The following is an 18,212-nucleotide window of genomic DNA, read 5'->3' as shown; positions in this document are numbered from 1 at the left end:
GGTAAGAAAAACATATATGTACTTCAATTCAGTACTTGTACCATACATGTATTCAACACACAATACTTGAAAAACATACAGAGACACGGAGTAACACATATCCAACACTAACAATAATTGCAAAATCATACTATGAGGCTGGTTCACACTTATATTGCCATGCCTAGCAAAATCATCTAGATCACCTAAATAAATTGAACAGCCCACTTTTAAAACAAAAACCCAACACACAGCCACCATAGCCAAAAATAAGAAACCATTGTCCATGGCAATTCCGGCCACCACTGGCAGAACATCTCTGGACGGAACAACGAAAAAGAGGAGCACTTTCCCGTAGCCCAGGGCGGCAGGGCTACCTAAACTCTACCTTGCTGAATCAAGTGTAGAATACAATTCTAGGGACCTTCTCTATGATACTTACTGTTGTGGCTCCGAGATGTCAAATGTCTGAGAGTATATTGTTTTCTGGTTCAGAGTTTATGAGAAAGAATCTAGACAATGTACATATTAATATTGATCTCACAAGATAGCAGTTAATTAAAATGATCTAAGAAGCCAATAACCCGTGCAAGATCGATGTCTCGATGAATGCCTCTATCAAGTTTCCTTCAGCAAATGCTTTCAGAGGATAATAATCACAGTAACTTGGTTAATTCAACCTCTGTATCTTCACAATTACAATCTGGCTAATGCAACTACAAATCTACAACTACCGCTTAATGCTTATATATAATTATATAAACGCAAAATTTTACACACACTTGTATATTTTAATAGGGCATTTTTTTTCACCCCTCTCCTTCCTCCGAAAAGAACAAATAAATTTTTTGACAAAATATATAAACACTAGCTCCAAATTCGTCCAATTAAATACCAGTTCTATGCATTCGTGGTTTCCTTTTGTTTACGACTCTGAGAAGAGTGAGAGTGAGTGAGACTCTTCAGATTACTGTACATATCTGAAGCAGAAAGCGCAAATTCTGATAGTGTTCGGAACAACTCTGGCAATCGAGTCTTAAGGCTTGCCAGTGACTTCTCCCTTACCTGAGTACATAGCCGTTCGTAAATCTCAGTATCCTCTTCAAGTTTTTTCTTAGCATTCTCAACCACAAATTCCTTCTCCACCATAAGTTCATCCTTATGGACAAATTCATCTCCGACAGAAGCAGGGTCAGCATCATCGTTAGGAATCTTTTTCTGCATATACTCGCTAAGCCATTTATTATAGTGGCGCTGTTTTTTTTCCAGATCCCTTCTTGATTCTTCCACCTTTGCCCTTGATCTCATTTCTTCTTCCTGCTGTTGGACTATAGTATCCAAAAGAGCAGCAAAGTTATGTATTGCACTCTTTGCATGTTCGTCGGGGAGTTTATCAAGGTGATCATGCCAGGCAAGGAGGAGGACTTGAATGGGAGGATTCTGAGGCCTTGGGGGAGATGAAACCTTCTCTTTCAAGCTGCTTTCAATAGGAATAAGATTAAGTTTCAACCAGCTGTTAAGGGCTTTGATATACTCTTTCTGATGGTTCACCATTTTTTCAAAACTTGTGTGCCAGTCCTGAACTATAACCCAAAGCTGACAGGTTTGCTTGTAGTGTTGGTCGGTTGTTTCCTTGGTGGACTGGGAGATGTCAATCAATCTTAAGTTTGAAGCTATCTTTACCTGGTTCTGATGGTGCACTTGCATAGCTTCCCACATTGTGGCCATCCTAAGAGACACCAAGGCAAAAAATTAAAATGAGAAAAAAACAGTAGATCTATGCAAAAATACTGAGGATGCATGAATGTTAAAAGCAATCTATAGTCGTATACGACAAGAGAGGAAATTTCAAGATTCTGTTCAGACATATTTGAGGTGATCATCTTCCAAAACTTATCACAGTCCTAAAGCTTTTTTTTTGTTATTTAAAACTAAAAAAATTCCCTAGACCGTTCTAATAATGTATTCGCCATGAGCAACAGTTAAGTAGACCCGTAGAGACAAAAATTTGTCAAGAAAACTTCTTATATGTTTGCTGTTTGCAGTTGTTTTCCTCTTTTACAAACCAAATGATAGAAAATTTCAAAACCTTCCAATATTTTCTATGTGTAACCAAACAAGTGAAAATAACAATTTCTACGGAGTTTCTTTTCTCAAATTTTATATCTCTGTAGATTTTTCCATAATAAGGTGAACTCCAAACAATAATAAACAGCTTAAGAAACCAAATACTAGTCAGTAAAATGTATAAGGTGAACTCCAGTCTCCTCAGATTTGAAATCATAAAGAAGAGACAGCTTATTGCAAGCTCAGACTTAATGAGCATTATAGATCATTAACTTTGACAATATTGTAAAGCAAGTCAGAGTGTTCAGATGGAATGATCAACTTTTTAAAGACAATAGTGTAGAGGCTCATTTTTATTTAATTTACAGATACTAGCTAACAACATTTATGGTTTTAGTAATTACTGTCACCGCTCCACGTAATCATCAAACCCTGAAGACCCAACTCAAAATACAGAAGGCAAGATCCCAATAAGAGCAACACTGTTACTTGTCAAAATATAATTAAAGGTGACAATTGGATGATAAAAAAATGTGATGAAATTCAGCCAGTGATTCCATGTCCACACATGTGATGGAAAGAGTAAAATCTTTAATGTTGAAAAAGCAGATGGCAATAGAAGAAAGTGAAATGTTTTCGAGAATGGCTTTATTTGATAAATATTGTGATGCAGAGGTGCTGAAGTAAGATTTTGATGTAGTAAATTTAAAGTAGTCAGTCAACCCATGCTAAAATTCAAGATAAAAGGACCCTTTGGAGTTCGGACACATTCTTCACTCCTAATCTGGAACATATGATCAAAGGTTGAAAGGATTTCAAAGAAAGAAGCTAATGAACCATGAGTGCAGTAAACCGGCAGATTTTAAGGGACAATGGTTTAATTGGTTTAATAATTTAGGGAGTCCATTTATCACAACCAATTATGATAGGCTGATAGCTTCCAAGTGATTATGGAAATTCCAAATATTTGTGAAGATGTTATTAAGAGTTTATCTGTTTAAATTGCAAGCATTGTACTAAATTTGAAAACCAAGAAAGACCGGGGAAGAATTAGATGCATCTTGATATGCCATGCATCTCTTCACAGTTCTGCATAACTGTGGTCGTTGGACAAAAGATAGGTTTGGCATCTTCAAAAGTACTTATATGGTTTTAAAATGTTCGTCTGTTTTAGCAGAGTACTTGTGATTCTCATTAATCTCATATGGATATATGATTCCTAACCTATAAAATATTGCTAGGAAGTTTCTACGTCTTACTTGTAGTGCTACCTTAAGTAAGAGGCCAAGTGATATATTTTGTATTAATTCTTAGTTTCATATTGGTTTATTAGATAAGGTAACTCGTATATTTTTACTTCTATGTTCCAACAGCTTCATACCTAGAAAAAGTAACAACCTGATACTAGTACATGTGATTGAGTAGGCTTTTCTCAAAACATAAACATATAATCATATCACAATACCACTCTCTTCACCCAAAAAAAAAAAAAAAAAAAAAAAAAAAAAAAAAAAAAAAAAAAAATTACCACTCTTACATGTTATTTATTTATTAAAATAATGCTCTACTATTACTCTATTTTACAGAATCATTAAAGCCCCCTCAACGCCTTCATTACCTCAGCCAAAACCACCTACCCAACCACCTATAACCACACCTCACCTTAGCTGCTGCCTCCATCAATCCACCATTTGAAGAAGGCAACTCCCTCTGATTCTCTCCACCGATAACAAGCACCAAATGACAGTTATCAGTTGATTACTGATTCCCCATTCAAGGAAGATAAAGAACAACAATGGAAATAAACCTCAACATCATGGCTTTAAATTGGGAAGGAAGGGAAAATTTATTGCGAAACTGAATATGAAATAGAAAAAACATATTTGCTCCCATAATCTTATTGTCCAAAAAAAGAAAAAAAAGAAAAAAAGGTTGAATTGGAAAGACAAACCTTTTCACTATTAAGAGACAACAAATTATAAAAGGTAAGATAGGAAATACCTAAAGCAATCTCCTTGGTCCTTTACTCCTGCAACTTATCTATTCTATATCCCAAATACCATATTCGTAATTAAAAAAAAAATGAATTATGGCAGTTTATTGATGACAATAGTTGAAGACTTGAAGGAGGAATTGACTTCCCTTTGTGCATTCATATCAATCGAAACCAAAGACCAAATTTTACCATAGGAGATAAAGAATTAAGCTAAAAATCATAACTTGGCAGTGAATGCAAGAGGTAGAGACATCTGTATAGGGAGATAAAAGAATTCTGAGTAAAAAATAAAAAATAAATTAAGGATATAAAATCTGCAGTACGAGGTGGGGTGTTGATTGAAGAGGGAGGAAGGATGAAGAAACAGATTTAAACTTGAGTACAAAACTCACTAATCTGCTAATACAAGACTTTTTTAGCATTGATAACTTGCAGAAACTGTCGCAAGGGAGCTATCAAATATTCAAATGCAGAGGAAATAATCTACTCTAAAAAGAAGTTATACTGGCAGTAAAACATTGCTAAACTAAGATATACTGGCATACAGAGGAATATGAACAACTTAGCAGCTAATTCATAAACATATTTTCATCAGCAAACAACAATTCCAATGTTTAGGAGTGGTGACATTGACAAGAATAAATGTCTTGTATTGAAAAAATAAAATAATTAAACTTACCCATCAACAAGTGCCACAAGCTTTGGGTATAACTGCTCATCTCGCAGCCGGCTTATTTCTGAGACCGTTGAATCCATAGACTGCATATCCACAATGTACCTTGTGTGTAGATGGCTTACAGCAGCTTTTGTCTTCTCCAATGATTCAGGGTTGGCACCCCGTTTCTTTTGTTTGTTCAATAGTGCAACTTTCCTCTGATAGTCAAACTTCATGATTTCACCTGCCTGTCCAATATATAGAAGCAAAATAAACATTATAATGATGCAAACGAAACTATAGCTTGTTACACAAACAACTACTATTCACAATTGACAAGTGCAGCAAGTAGAAACTATTTTAAAATGACAATAGGATGTAAAGGCAAAGCCTTTGAAATTTTGAGGAAGGAAACTTTTAAAGGAAAAGAGAATTACCTTCACTTCATCATATAACTTTTTCTCCCAAGCAAGCAGCTTATCCAGCACAGTGGCATGAGTTTCATTCTCTTCAGAATCAAAATCATCCTTAAATTCTTCTGCATTGGGGAGACCTCTAAAAGATCTATTCCATGTGATAACTCGCATGACTCTTGCTGAGTGATCAATGTGCCCTATAAAAGCAAATGTAATTTCAAGTTAGAGGTTACCTTGTAGGCTCCTTAAAAGCTCAATTACCACTATACCATATTGCAAATTTCTTTCTTTCTTACCACAATAGTAAAGATCACAGAATTATAGCAAATAAAAGCACCAATAACAGAAGATAAGCTTCAAGCATGAACAGCCTTGCACTAAAGTAACACGACTCTTTGTTATTATCGAACTCCCTTACTCACACAGTCACACACGAGCAATTTATATAGCATTTACAGCTTTATCATACTCATCCAAGAACATTCAACCCTAGAAATATCGAATACTTGGTCCAAACAATCTCAGGCTCACTTTTCACATTTCACACAATCTACTCCATAATCCCTCCTTCATCCTATTAAGTCTACTTCATCCCTTGCCTATCATCATAATCAATCAACAAGCACCCTTGACACATAACAGTACAGTAGTACACCCTATTCCAATTGAGTTTAGTTTTCACTTAATTCTAAATTACACTATCAACATGACTATAGTCGATTCAAGACAAATGAAACTTCAAACACATTAATATCAATAACTCATCAGGAAAACAATGTAACACAAGCAAACCAAAGACATAAGAATTAAGATCATATTCAATTGAAAAGACAAGATAAGATGAATATACCCCTATTATCAGCAAAATTAGAATGGTAATGCAACCGAGTAGCCTCAAGCATCTTGGAAACCAAATGAGCACTCTCAGAAGCTTTAAGAAAACAATCATCCAAATCACTAAAAATCTGAACTAAATTCACATTCTTCCTTCTCCCTTCTCCACCCCCACCACTCCCACCTTGCCCCACCACCTGCTTCCCCTTCTTCATCATCCTCCCTCCCCCACCTCCTCCTCCCATCATCGGCATTGGCGGCTTCTCCGATACCGGCATTACCATCTCCTCAACCATCTCAATCGAAGGCGGAACCGTAGTAGTAACCGAAGCAGAAGCAGCTGAACTCCTCATTGCCCTGTGTTGATGATACACAGTACGATCATACTCCCCTCTCATATCATCATCATCCCTCAAGCTCCCACCCGGCATATCCTCCGTATTGAAGAAGTAATCCCAAGTTTGGTTACTCACCTCGGGCGGCGGGGGTGGCGGTGTTCTGCTCCCTCTATCATCATGAGGCGGCAACGACGGCGGCGGGGGCACCACATTGTTAGCAGTACCAACATTAGAGCTACTCGGAGTAGTCTCCATTCTACCACCAACACTCCCACCTTGGTTACCTCTCCTATGTCTTAATCGGCCATTGAGTTCCTCCTCTTCTTCTTCCTCTTCATCGGCGTCAACCTCTTCACCTTCATCAATGGTATCCTCCGGAACCGGCTTCGGCCCCGGCTTGACCACAAACTCCGGCATCGACGTCGCGCGCTGCAGCGGCGGCGGCATGTCGGGGATAGGCGGCGGAGGAGGCGGCAAATCACGCACCGCCGGGGGTAGCGGTGGCGCCTGTGATGGGAGTTCTCCGATTGAGGGGCCAACCCCACCTGGGGTGGGACCCACCGGAACAGAGGAAAGAGAAAGAGGGTTAATCACTTCACCTTGAGCGAAGTCGCTGAGGGCGGCGCCGGCGTTTTTGAGGGACATGGCGTAGGAGATGTGCGCGGCGGCGAAAGCGTTGCGCGCGGAAACAGCTGTTTTCATGAACGCTTTCCTGTCTTTGCATCGTGACACTGCTTCTTCGTTCTCGATCTTCGATTGAGAGCACCCCATTATCTGGGTTGCTCTTAATTTGCAGAGAATTTATCTGGGTATGAATCAATTTGGGTCAATTTTGATTGAAATTTCTGGGAAATTGATGAATTGATAGAAAACAGTGGGAAATGGGTGGTTTTAGAAAATGGAAAGAATCATAAAAAGGAAGAAAATTGGGATGAAAAATAAGGAAAGTGAATGAAAAAGCAGAGGAGGAGAGAGAATTTGTGAAGCAAAGATTCTTGAAGAACAGGAAAGAGCTGGAGAGAGAGAGAAAGAGGAGGAGAGAGAAAGTGCAGAAGAGTGTCTCAGGTTGAACAAAGTGTGAGAGTGACGTTTGTTTCCGTTCTGAAACCATTTTTTGTATTTTCTTTTTAATTTATGTTCTTGTTTTTTTATGGATTGAATAATTAATACAGTAGATTATGGTAATATAGAGCAATTATTTTATTTATGTCTAGTTTTATTCCGTATAAAACAAATGCTTTCCAAATCATGTTTATTGTGAATTTGTGATATTGTCCAGCTTTTCTTTGTACGTACTTCAATAATACTCCCTCCGCTTCCTAATCTATCTATATCTATACTATATACTAAAGTAATCACCAGAGTTATCCCTTAAGTACACATGTCACATTCACAACAAAAATTTTCCCGCCCAAATATTTTTTAGCTTTTTTTTTAAATTTCTTTTTTTCCCTTAAAAAATAACATGATAAAAAAAATTTAATGAAAAAAAACTTACAATAATTTATAAAATATTTTAAATAATGTGTCTAACAAGAGAATTTTAAGGATAGACATGATATGAATTCAAATTTAAAAATAAAAAATGTTACATATAAGCCATTTCATTTAAACTAACTCCATTTTAATTGAATTTTATTCATTTATTTATTTATTTTTATTTTCAAGTCTTATTATTATAAATCCGTGCATTTGCACGGGGATAAAACTAGTACTATATACTAAAGTAATCACCAGAGTTATCCCTTAAGTACACATGTCACATTCACAACAAAAATTTTCCCGCCCAAATATTTTTTAGCTTTTTTTTTAAATTTCTTTTTTTCCCTTAAAAAATAACATGATAAAAAAAATTTAATGAAAAAAAACTTACAATAATTTATAAAATATTTTAAATAATGTATCTAACATGAGAATTTTAAGGATAGACATGATATGAATTCAAATTCAAAAATAAAAAATGTTACATATAAGCCATTTCATTTAAACTAACTCCATTTTAATTGAATTTTATTAATTAATTTATTTATTTTTATTTTCAAGTCTTATTATTATAAATCCGTACATTTGCACGGGGATAAAACTAGTAAGCAATATACTACTCCGTATTCTATAGATCTGTTACGAAATTTGTTCTCATAAAATTCTCAAATTCGTCGGTTTATTTTCACAAACCGAAAACGTTGATTAACGGATATTTGATTGGTTATTATGGTTGAATTGGCAGCTCAAATGGATTATTCTCATGATGGAAAGAGAGTGTGAAACATTGTGGCCAATTTTCAAATTGCTCATTAGAAGAGTCGTTACATTTATGATCTTTATTATAGAAGAAGTGAGATTTCCAAAGATAGTTTGGACCAAGGCTATGCTTTATGTTGAATTTTTGGTCACCATTCCAATTTACTAGTAAGTTTCTTGGATGTTAAACCAATGTTATTAAGGTCTACATGTACGTATTCTAGCTTGAAACTTGTAGAATTTGCTGAACAGCTCGTCTTGTGTGCGGCCGGCCACACCGTGTGACCACTTAAAGTAACCCATATAACATTGATCAAGTAACCCCTGTAATACCAATCAAGTAACCCCTATAACACTGACAGAGTAACTCTATAACAATGATGAAGTAACCCCTTTAACACTGATCAAGTAACCCCCATTACACTAGCGAAGTAACCCCTATAGTGGCTGACCACACGGTGTGGCCAGCCACATATAAGACTTTGTGTTTGCCGAAAATTAACACTTCATTTTTACCAATGTGTTACACTGAAACTGTGTTGCCGTGTGTATATATTCGCACGAGAGCTGATACACATACAACTATTGTATGTTTTCCTTACATACAACACCATTAGAAATTTGACACATCATAAAAAAAAGGAGAGAAAATTAAGAGTAAAATATAAATTGAATTATAATGGAACATGGGCCCATTATAATAGCCGATTAAAACATGACAAAGTAAGGTTGTATGTAGGGACCACATACAACAATTGTATGTGTAGCCTTTATGTATTCGCATGGTTGTTAATTGTGATTAAATTTTTGTATATTACATATTTTTCACCTTTATATCGGTGGATATGTTCATACTCTCCCCAACTCCCATTACTCGATTTAAAAGAGGGTATATCAGCAAAATCTATTGGAAGACATTATAATTTTTAGAAGTGTGACATTTTATTCTGGACATCTTTATTCAGTACAATGTATTCGTCGCTTATATTTTCAGACAGATGAAGTATAATTTCTGTGTTGGCTTGGCCTTTTCTTTGTCAGACTGAATCCAACAAGCCATTGTTGAGCTTAAGCTAAAATAATACATTAGGAACTATGTCAACGTAGTCTTTGCTTGATATAGCATCATGCTTTGATTATTTAGGTTATGTCAATTACATCTTAGACAAAATCTGTAAAAATGATTTGTGTAAGCTTTAAAGGTATGTCATGACCTACCAAAAACTCATCAAAACAAATGGAAATATGATGTAGTGATTTGCATTCAGGATTTGTTAATGCAGATTTCCATAATTACACTTTTCTGCAATAATAATGAATGGTTGCATAATGTTTTGACAGCAGCAACATTTGAAGAGACAGGAGAAAAAAAAAAATAAGGATGTTTTAGGGGAGATAATGTTTCATTTAAATCTCTTTTATCAAATCTATTGGTTTCGTTTCAATTCTATCATTTGAGCCTGGATCAAACTAATAATGAATCTAACCAAATAAAATGAATACAACTAGGAGCTATAATTGAGTGAGTCGCGACTAAGCTCTTGGGCTGCTTGCTTATTACACTTGCATTCAAACTCGAGCTGAATCTAGAGCTGTTTTGAGCTTAGATGAAAGTTCAATTTTCCATATAACTCAAATTTAGAGTTATAAATTTTCAACTGATTTATTTAAGCTAGTTTACTACTCCTTGTTGATGCATGTTAGATGCTATTGTAAACCATAAAAATTCAAACCTGCAATATATAATTAAAGAGGTAGAAAAATATACGGGAACAATATTTTCATTGATAGTTTGTGGATTATAACTCTCGTAGATCTCTTGATTCCTCTCTCCAAAGGGGGTTTTAATATGTTTATAGTACGGGGCCTTGTCGGCTTAAATCCATACTATGTACCTACAATGTTTGGTAGTAGGGAGGAGATGGGTCTTTGTGACTTATTCCATCTGAACCTCATTAAACCTGAAGGAGTTATGTCTTCGTCGTGTGCAATTACTAGATATATAATTGGATCAAATTATGGAGATAATTAAGTTCGTACATTTGGGTCGTCGTTTTGCCATAGCTAGAGATACTAACGATCTTTGGACTAGTAAAATAGCCCAAAGCCCAATTGGACGGATCCTATAAGGTCACACAAAGGGGCTAGATCGAGCATTAGAGGACGAGGCCCATCATGGGCCTCATCACTCTAGGTGGTCGGCCATGTAGTGGATTAGAAGGAGTTTTGGGCTTCGTGCCCTAGTCTAATTATAATGAGATTATAAATAGACTAGGTGCCTAGGTTTGCAGTAAGGAAGCAATTAACTGATCAGTGTGATCAAACCCTAATTAGCAAACACGAAACCCAACCCCTCTCAAAGTCCTCTCTCTCACACGGCTCTCTCCTCCTCCTAGGCGTCGGTGGTGTGTCGTGGTGGTGGTGGTTCGTGCGGTGGTCGGTTGTTCGTAAAGGTGGTGATCGCGGTTTTCCTCAATCACTCGACCAATCTAGTATTGGTGGACGCCTCGTTCGAATTTCGTGGACTAAGTAGAGGAGCAACGCTTGAGGCTCTATTCTCTCCCTGATTTGCCTGTCGAATAGCTTCGTGGAATTCACGCGTCAAAGGTATGATTATGTGTCTTGTGTGTTATGCATGTGATTCTTGGGATTGGTACTTGATTGATTGAATATGATTCATGTTTTTCCGCTGCGTAGTACCTATAAACTCCTACAGTGGTATCAGTTAGCCTCTTGCATGAACGCGCTAGATCATAATAATACGATTATTTGATGTCCACGTTAATTTTATAATCAATTAAGAGGGAGAAATTAATTTAATTATTGTTCAATTATTATATTTAATGTGATTAAACTTTTGGAATCGATTAAATGTGATTTAATTATGCTCAAAATAGCCATGAAGAGACCGAATTTAAGCCCTAATTGTTCGAAATTTTCGAACCCCCTAACCCTAAATTTCGAATTTTTCGAAAATCCTTGCCCTAAAATATGATTTTTGTGCTTGATTTTGATTTAATTCGATTTATTTTATAATTCATAATTTTAATCAGATTGATTTATACATAAAAGTATTTTGTGTATGATCATCAATTTAATTTTAAAAGTTAGAATTAAATTGGGATTAATTTTATGATAAACCCTAATTTTAAAGTTGAATGTGATTTAATTTTAATATTATGGACTAATTTAATTTAATTATGATAAGTGTTATTTTAATTAAATTAAAACAAAAAAAATGTTTTAAGTGGTCGGCAACCGCGGCTGGGTGGCGCAGCCACGGCGGCTGCTGACCAGGTGGCAGTCCGAGGGGGAGGGGGGAGGGCAGGCAGTCTGGGGTGGCTGTGGGCAGCAGCGTGCAAGCGTTGCATGGCTGCTGCCACGGCTGCCAGAGCAGCTGCCCGCTGCTGCCTTGCGGCAGTGGCTGCTGTTAAGGCAGCCAGCCACCGTGGCTAGCTTCGGCTAGCCAACCACGGTGGCCGGCGGTGGTGGCTTGCGGTTTTTCAAAAAAAAAAAAAATTAATTATCTTATTTTAAAATTATTTCAAGATAATTATGAATTATTTTGGGATAAAATCAGTTTTATTTTGGATAAGATAGAATTTTGAAAATATGATCTTTTATATTTAAAAGATAAAGTTGGTTTTATTTGGATAAAATCTTTTATTTTAGGATAAAATCAAATATTCAAAAGTTGTTATATTTGATATTATCCATATTTAAAGTTGTTAAATTGGTAATTATCCTAATTAAAGTGGTTAATTTTGGATAAGTTTGACTAGGATATTCTGAGCATATTCCAAAAGGATAATAATTGATTTAAATAATGTGATTATCCCATAATTAGATTAGGATATAATTGATTTTAAAATTATTTGATTGGCTAATAATTAGGATAGAATCTCCTAAATTTGTTAGGATAATCATGGAAGATTAAATAAGATTTATCTTTCTAGATTAAAATATGATTTGATTCTATCTCATGACTAAATTAAATATATGATATTTTATAAACGGTCATGAATAATATATGATATTATCCAATTATGATTAAAATATGAGATATTTTAGGAAATGCGTTGACTTTATTATGAACATTCGATGTTGTAGTTTAGACAAGCATGTTGAGTGATTTATTATATGACACTTTTATAATATATGATATTATGTTGCTATATATAGACTAGTATGACCCATAGATTCTTAAATACGATCTGCGCATCGTGATGTATTTTTGTAATCTAAATACGGTCTGCGTACCGTTGAGTATTTTTGTAACTTTTATTTAAAGTAAATAGAATAGTTATTTAAATAGTGTTAGTCCAAAGAAGCTAATGAAGTGAAGGCCCAAAGGAGAAAGGTGGATGGAGATCCATGACGATTCAAGTGGGAGCTATTTCATTTCTAGTTTTCTTAGGACTAAGGGGCCATACTATGTCATGATTTATTGCATTAGTAGATTATGCATGTTAGATTTTATTTATGTTAATTGATGATGCGCTAGAGTTCACTAAATAATCACAACATAATAAATCTAGGTCCCAGTAATATTGAGATTGTTTTTCCAATTAAAACCCCGATGAAACCTTTGATATTTATGATGGGTCATGCCAAAGCTGGGTGTCATATTATATCTTAGGGGAGTGGGGGTAAAACAAATTTTACACTTTTAATTGGTTGTGCTCAACAAGGTTACCTAAAGAGTTTAGAACCTTGAAGCAAAGGGAAATAATTAAACATGTGATGATTAATTATTCAACCAAGAGTTACAAGAGTTGTAATCAGTAAAGAGTTTACTCACCTTGAAAATGTAATGGTTGATGGTAGGGCCAAAGTCCAGTCAATTATTGCACAAATAAAGGATCTTGGAATCACTTAAATTCAATTGGGATCAATTAATTATTGAATAAAGTGTTTTAAAGTTACCAAATGAATGCGTTTATGGTACTTTAATTTTAAATTAAACATAATTATTAAACTTTGCCTTATTTTGACATAGATGGATAGCCGTAACCACAATGACAACAACGTTTACAACCTTCGACCATTCCTTTAGAAGGATAGGTTGACAGGGGAGAACTTTTCCACTTGGGAAAGAATGCTGAGACTTGTTCTGAAATCTGAGGGTAAAGAGGACATCATTGACACCCCATTACCAGGACCTCTGCCAGAAAATCTAACTGCGGCAGAGATCAAGAAGCACAAGGAAGCTCATGACAGAGCTATACCTATCACTTGCTTAATGATTGCTACCATGGAGCCTAGTCTTCAAAAGCGTTTTGAGGACCAGGATGCCTACTCAATCATGCAAGAACTCAAAGCTTTGTTTAAGAAACAAGCTAGAGTTAAAAGGTATGAGCTCCATCGTGAGATTCTGGATTGTAGGATGGAGAAGGGTGCCACAGTTCATGATCATGTTTTCAAAATGATCGGCCTAATTCAAAGTATGGAGAAACTGGGGCACCCATATAGTGATGATTTGGCAACAGACATCATTCTCCATTCACTACCAGAAAGTTTCAACCAGTTTATCATGAATTTTAACATGACTGCCACTGCAAAGACTATGAATCAATTGCATGCAATGCTGGTTAGTGCTGAGAAACAAATCCCTAAGGAACCTAAGAAGGAAGTTCTTATGATTCAAAAGGGAAATGGGTTCAAGAAGAAGGGGCAAAAGGCTAGTGCCAAGAGCAAGGGCAAGCAAGTTGCCAAGGCTCCTGAAAAGCCTAAGACGACTCCAAAGCCCAAGGCTGCAAGTGAAAGTGAATGCTTTTACTGCAAGAAGAAGGGGCATTGGAAGCGAAATTGCCAGAAATACCATGACTTCCTCAAGAAGAATGGAGCATCAACCTCAGGTATAATGTTATAAACATTTTAACATTCACTTAGGTATGTGATACCAAGTTGCAGTGCTTAACATAGTGATGTTGCGCAGGAACTGCAATTAAGTGAAGCTAGCATGGAAATGGAGCTTGAAGGTTCACTAGAAGTGTTTAAGTGGCCAGAGATAGCTTCATAGTTTTAAATTTTTGATTAGTTTATCATGATTTTAGAACAATTTCCAGTTTTGATGAGACAATATTTCGGTTTTCTTGTTTTGAATACTGAATTTGGTTTACTTGGCTTGGACAAGTGTTAATCCATGACCAAGGTAATAAATTGTTTTCATTTTGCTAGATATGAGTTAATTTTGTTTTATGACATTGATATAAGTAGATCACAAAATAATTTAGGTGATTCAAAATACACTTACTTACAACAAGTAAAGTTAGGTCACATTAACCATTTGCACATCCAAAGTTAAGGATGGACTCATATTCTTATATGATTATGAATCACTTGAGAATTAGAAGTCATGCTTGATAAAAGTTAAAATGACCATGTTGCCTTTTAGTAGAAGGGGTAAAAGAATATAAATGACCTTTTTGTACTCATACATATGATGTATGTGAACCAATAAGTTCAAAATTAGCAAAGAGATTTAACTATTTCATTGCTTTACTAACGATTTAAGTAAATATATCGATAATTACTTAATGAAGTAAAGCTTGGAAACATTGAAATGTTCAAAGTTCCAAAATGAAATGTAAAATCAGTTTGAGATAAACAATTTAACACCACAATATGATTGTTGTGATAAATATTTAGCTCAAAAGGAATGATCATCTAGAGGGAATTGTTGAATTAATTCACAATCCAGAAACATTAAAATTAAATTGTATGTTTATGAAGAAGGAATCAAACTTTTCTTGCCATTGTTCGATCTAAGATTTAATGATGTACAAATATCGTTTTGAGGATATGCATTAGAACAACAACAATTGCGAATATACTAAACAAGAAACTTGACCAAAGCAGTAGAAAAGATGTCATAAGAGTTATGATTTGGAAATGTTCCAAAAGTTATCTTTTCTAAACAGGATTAAGGGTTATGAAATCAATATAAAATGTTTATCAAGATGACATAATACACCCTAAATCAGAAAAATAGTTCTTCATGGGTTTTCTCATGGAAACTGAGAGGTATTATTCCTACAATCGCGTAGAAACAAAGTGTTTGTTGCTCGCGATAGTGTCTTTATAGAAAGAATGTCTTCCTACAAAGCCAAATGGGAGTAAAGTTATATCTCGATGAGATTCGAGACGAGCAACAAATGGATGTGGATAACACTACATCAGAGACAAAGACATATGAAATCAGCTAATTTGATAAAACATGTGCCGAAGCAAGCTAATTCCACTAGCGAGGCGCCGAGGCTTCTATCGTCCCACTAGAATGAAAGACTTCAAAGAGTTGAAGAGAATAATTCTATTGTCGCTCATACCTATCGTAGGTGACTTGGGATCAAAATAAACAGTTTGTTGAAATTCTGAGAAAAAGTGGATTCTAAAATTTTCTTATTAGAACGGTTAGAATCCATGGCCTACAATCAAGCTTTAGATAAATACCAACTCAGGAAATGGCTTAAAGCCATGAAACCCAATATGGACTCCATGTTTGTAAAGATGTGTTAGTCCATAATAGTCTTACAAATAGGGTCAAACCTATTAGTTGGGTAAGCCTATTCGGATTATTCTAGTAATGGATATCAAAATCACCTTCATGAAATGTTCTTGATGGTGAACATGTATATGATACATCCTAAGAGTTTGAAATCTAGAAATTCCTAGAAAGTTTTGCAAACTTCAGAAATTCATTTATGAATTGAAGTAAGCATTAAGGAGTTGGACCATTTGTTTTGATGAGGCAATCAAACAGTTTGATTTCCTTAATAGAACGAAAAGGGAATCTTGTAGAGACAAGAAGTTTAGTGGGAGTAATTGGTCTTTTAGTCTAGTATGTAGTTGACATACAGTTCATATGAAATGATATATCAATGCTTGAATAAGTCAAGCAGTGGTTAGAAAGATTGTTTCAATATGATAGACTTAGGAGATGTTGAGTACATATTGGGAATTAAGATCCATGAAGTGAATCTTGAGGAATGATTGGAATGAATCGAGAGACTTATGTTGATAAGGATCTTGACAAGTTCATGAAGCAAGACTCTAAGAGAGGATGTCTTCCCATGTTTCATGGTATTACACTCAGTAAAACTCAGTGCCTTCAAAAGCTAATAGAGTTGAGTTGTATGGATAGTGTACCTTATGCTTTTGCAAAAGGTTCATTATATGTGCTATGAAATGTTGATGAGTCTATTATATATATATTTTTATTCCCCGTCTCACGGTCATATTTATGCTTATTTGAGCTCTACGGAGCTATTTTTATTACTAATATATGTTTTCTAGTGTTTTTGTAGCTAGAGTTGGTATATTTTTGTAGGAATTTGCAAATTTATGACAATTTCCGAGATTATTAGCCACTACAAAGATATTAGAGTTGAATCGTGTTTTATGACTGTATGTTTAAAGCCCAAGACCGAGTTAAAGAAACTTAGTTCGGTGATTAAGGGCTCGATTAAGTGGAAAAGGTCCATATTTGCAACAATAAATACGGATCAACAAATGAAGGAACTTGGACTTAGAAACTCTAAGGCCCAAGTGCAAGAGTTGCTTAATCAGGCGGCTATGAGGCTTTCTAATTGCTATTGGGCCTGCGAACTCCTTGGGCTACTTCGTTGGTTTGCTCCAAATTCCCACATCATTGATTTTGAGTGGGAATTAGAAGAAGTTAACTTGGATTAAAAATCCTATTTCTTTTCTTATTTAAGGAGGTAGGAATAGTACGTGGAGGGGGGTGTGCTGGAGTTTAGTTTTAGTTTGTTTAGCTTTTCCTCAATTAGTTTTTAGATTAGTTTAGTTTTAGTTTCTTTTCTTTTTTCTCTCTCTAATTTTTCTTTCTCTCTCCTCTTGATTAAATTCTTAGTATTACCTTCTTTCTTAGACTTTCTCTCTCTACTTAGTATTTTTCTCTCTCTTAAATTCTCTCTAAACTTTTGTTCTTAATTCTTCCTTTAATTCCAGATTTATTTTTGGTAACAATTTCTTCCCCTTTAATTTCAGTTATTTTATTTGCTTCCTTGATTATGCTTTTATTTATTTATTTGATTAGTTTAGTCATGATGATTTGTGAGTAGTTTAATTTCTAGGGTTTATGGGGATCTAATAAATAATATGAAGGGGTAATTTATTGTTGTTAATTATCAATGCTAGATTAATTTCCTATTAATTGATTTAATGCTCTGTGACTAGATTAGGCCTGATCTTTTATGCATGAGTTTGACAATATTGATTCGAGATTCGACATATGAGAATTGATGTTTAGGTCTAGTTTCAATAGGCAAATTAATTTATAAATGGTTAAGTCGAGATTCGAGAGATGAGATTTAATACCGGTAAATTAATTGTGTGATTGTAATACGTAGCGAAAGCCCTATACAATCTGGTTAATTGATGCATTGATGATTGACTATTATTGATTATTAGTATTGCATGATAATTTCTTATTGAATTGTTTTAATGTTTTACAATTGCGGCTTGTAAAAGTATAGCAATATTAAATTGATGAATCGAGCAGATGTTAATTTGATATTAAAGGCTATTTTCAATAAGAACTTAGATCTAGTAAATTGCGAGAGCCTGTTAGATCTATGTTGATTAATAAATTGCGAGAGCCTGTTAATCGTGTTATTTATGCAATGTCAATGATTGATTACTATGTTTTACCATGGAGTATTATT

At 35.0% G+C, this 18,212-nt stretch overlaps 1 protein-coding gene across 1 annotated transcript; it reads right to left on the bottom strand.

The window, feature by feature from the left end:
• Positions 1-435: 435 nt before the first annotated feature.
• LOC145558689 (protein ALTERED PHOSPHATE STARVATION RESPONSE 1-like) lies at positions 436-7,302 on the bottom strand. Its single transcript, XM_081619997.1, has 4 exons — positions 5,964-7,302; positions 5,135-5,310; positions 4,722-4,945; positions 436-1,708 (listed from the first exon to the last, which is right to left on the bottom strand). The coding sequence occupies exons 1-4, from the start codon at positions 7,054-7,056 to the stop codon at positions 880-882; spliced, it is 2,322 nt and encodes a 773-aa protein (XP_081476123.1). The 5' UTR covers positions 7,057-7,302; the 3' UTR covers positions 436-879.
• Positions 7,303-18,212: the final 10,910 nt, after the last annotated feature.

The sequence above is a fragment of the Chenopodium album genome, chromosome 9, assembly GCF_948465745.1.
Source record: "Chenopodium album chromosome 9, dcCheAlbu1.1, whole genome shotgun sequence".
NCBI lineage: Eukaryota > Viridiplantae > Streptophyta > Magnoliopsida > Caryophyllales > Amaranthaceae > Chenopodium > Chenopodium album.
This window is presented reverse-complemented; position numbering and strand designations above follow the sequence as displayed.

Coding starts and splice junctions, on each gene's coding strand:
- LOC145558689 (XM_081619997.1), bottom strand. CDS start 7,056: ATGGGGTGCTCTCAATCGAAGATCGAGAACGAAGAAGCAGTGTCACGA. Junction 4,946..5,134: donor AGTTATATGATGAAGTGAAG/GTAATTCTCTTT, acceptor TATATTGGACAG/GCAGGTGAAATCATGAAGTT. Junction 1,709..4,721: donor CTTGTGGCACTTGTTGATGG/GTAAGTTTAATT, acceptor GGTGTCTCTTAG/GATGGCCACAATGTGGGAAG.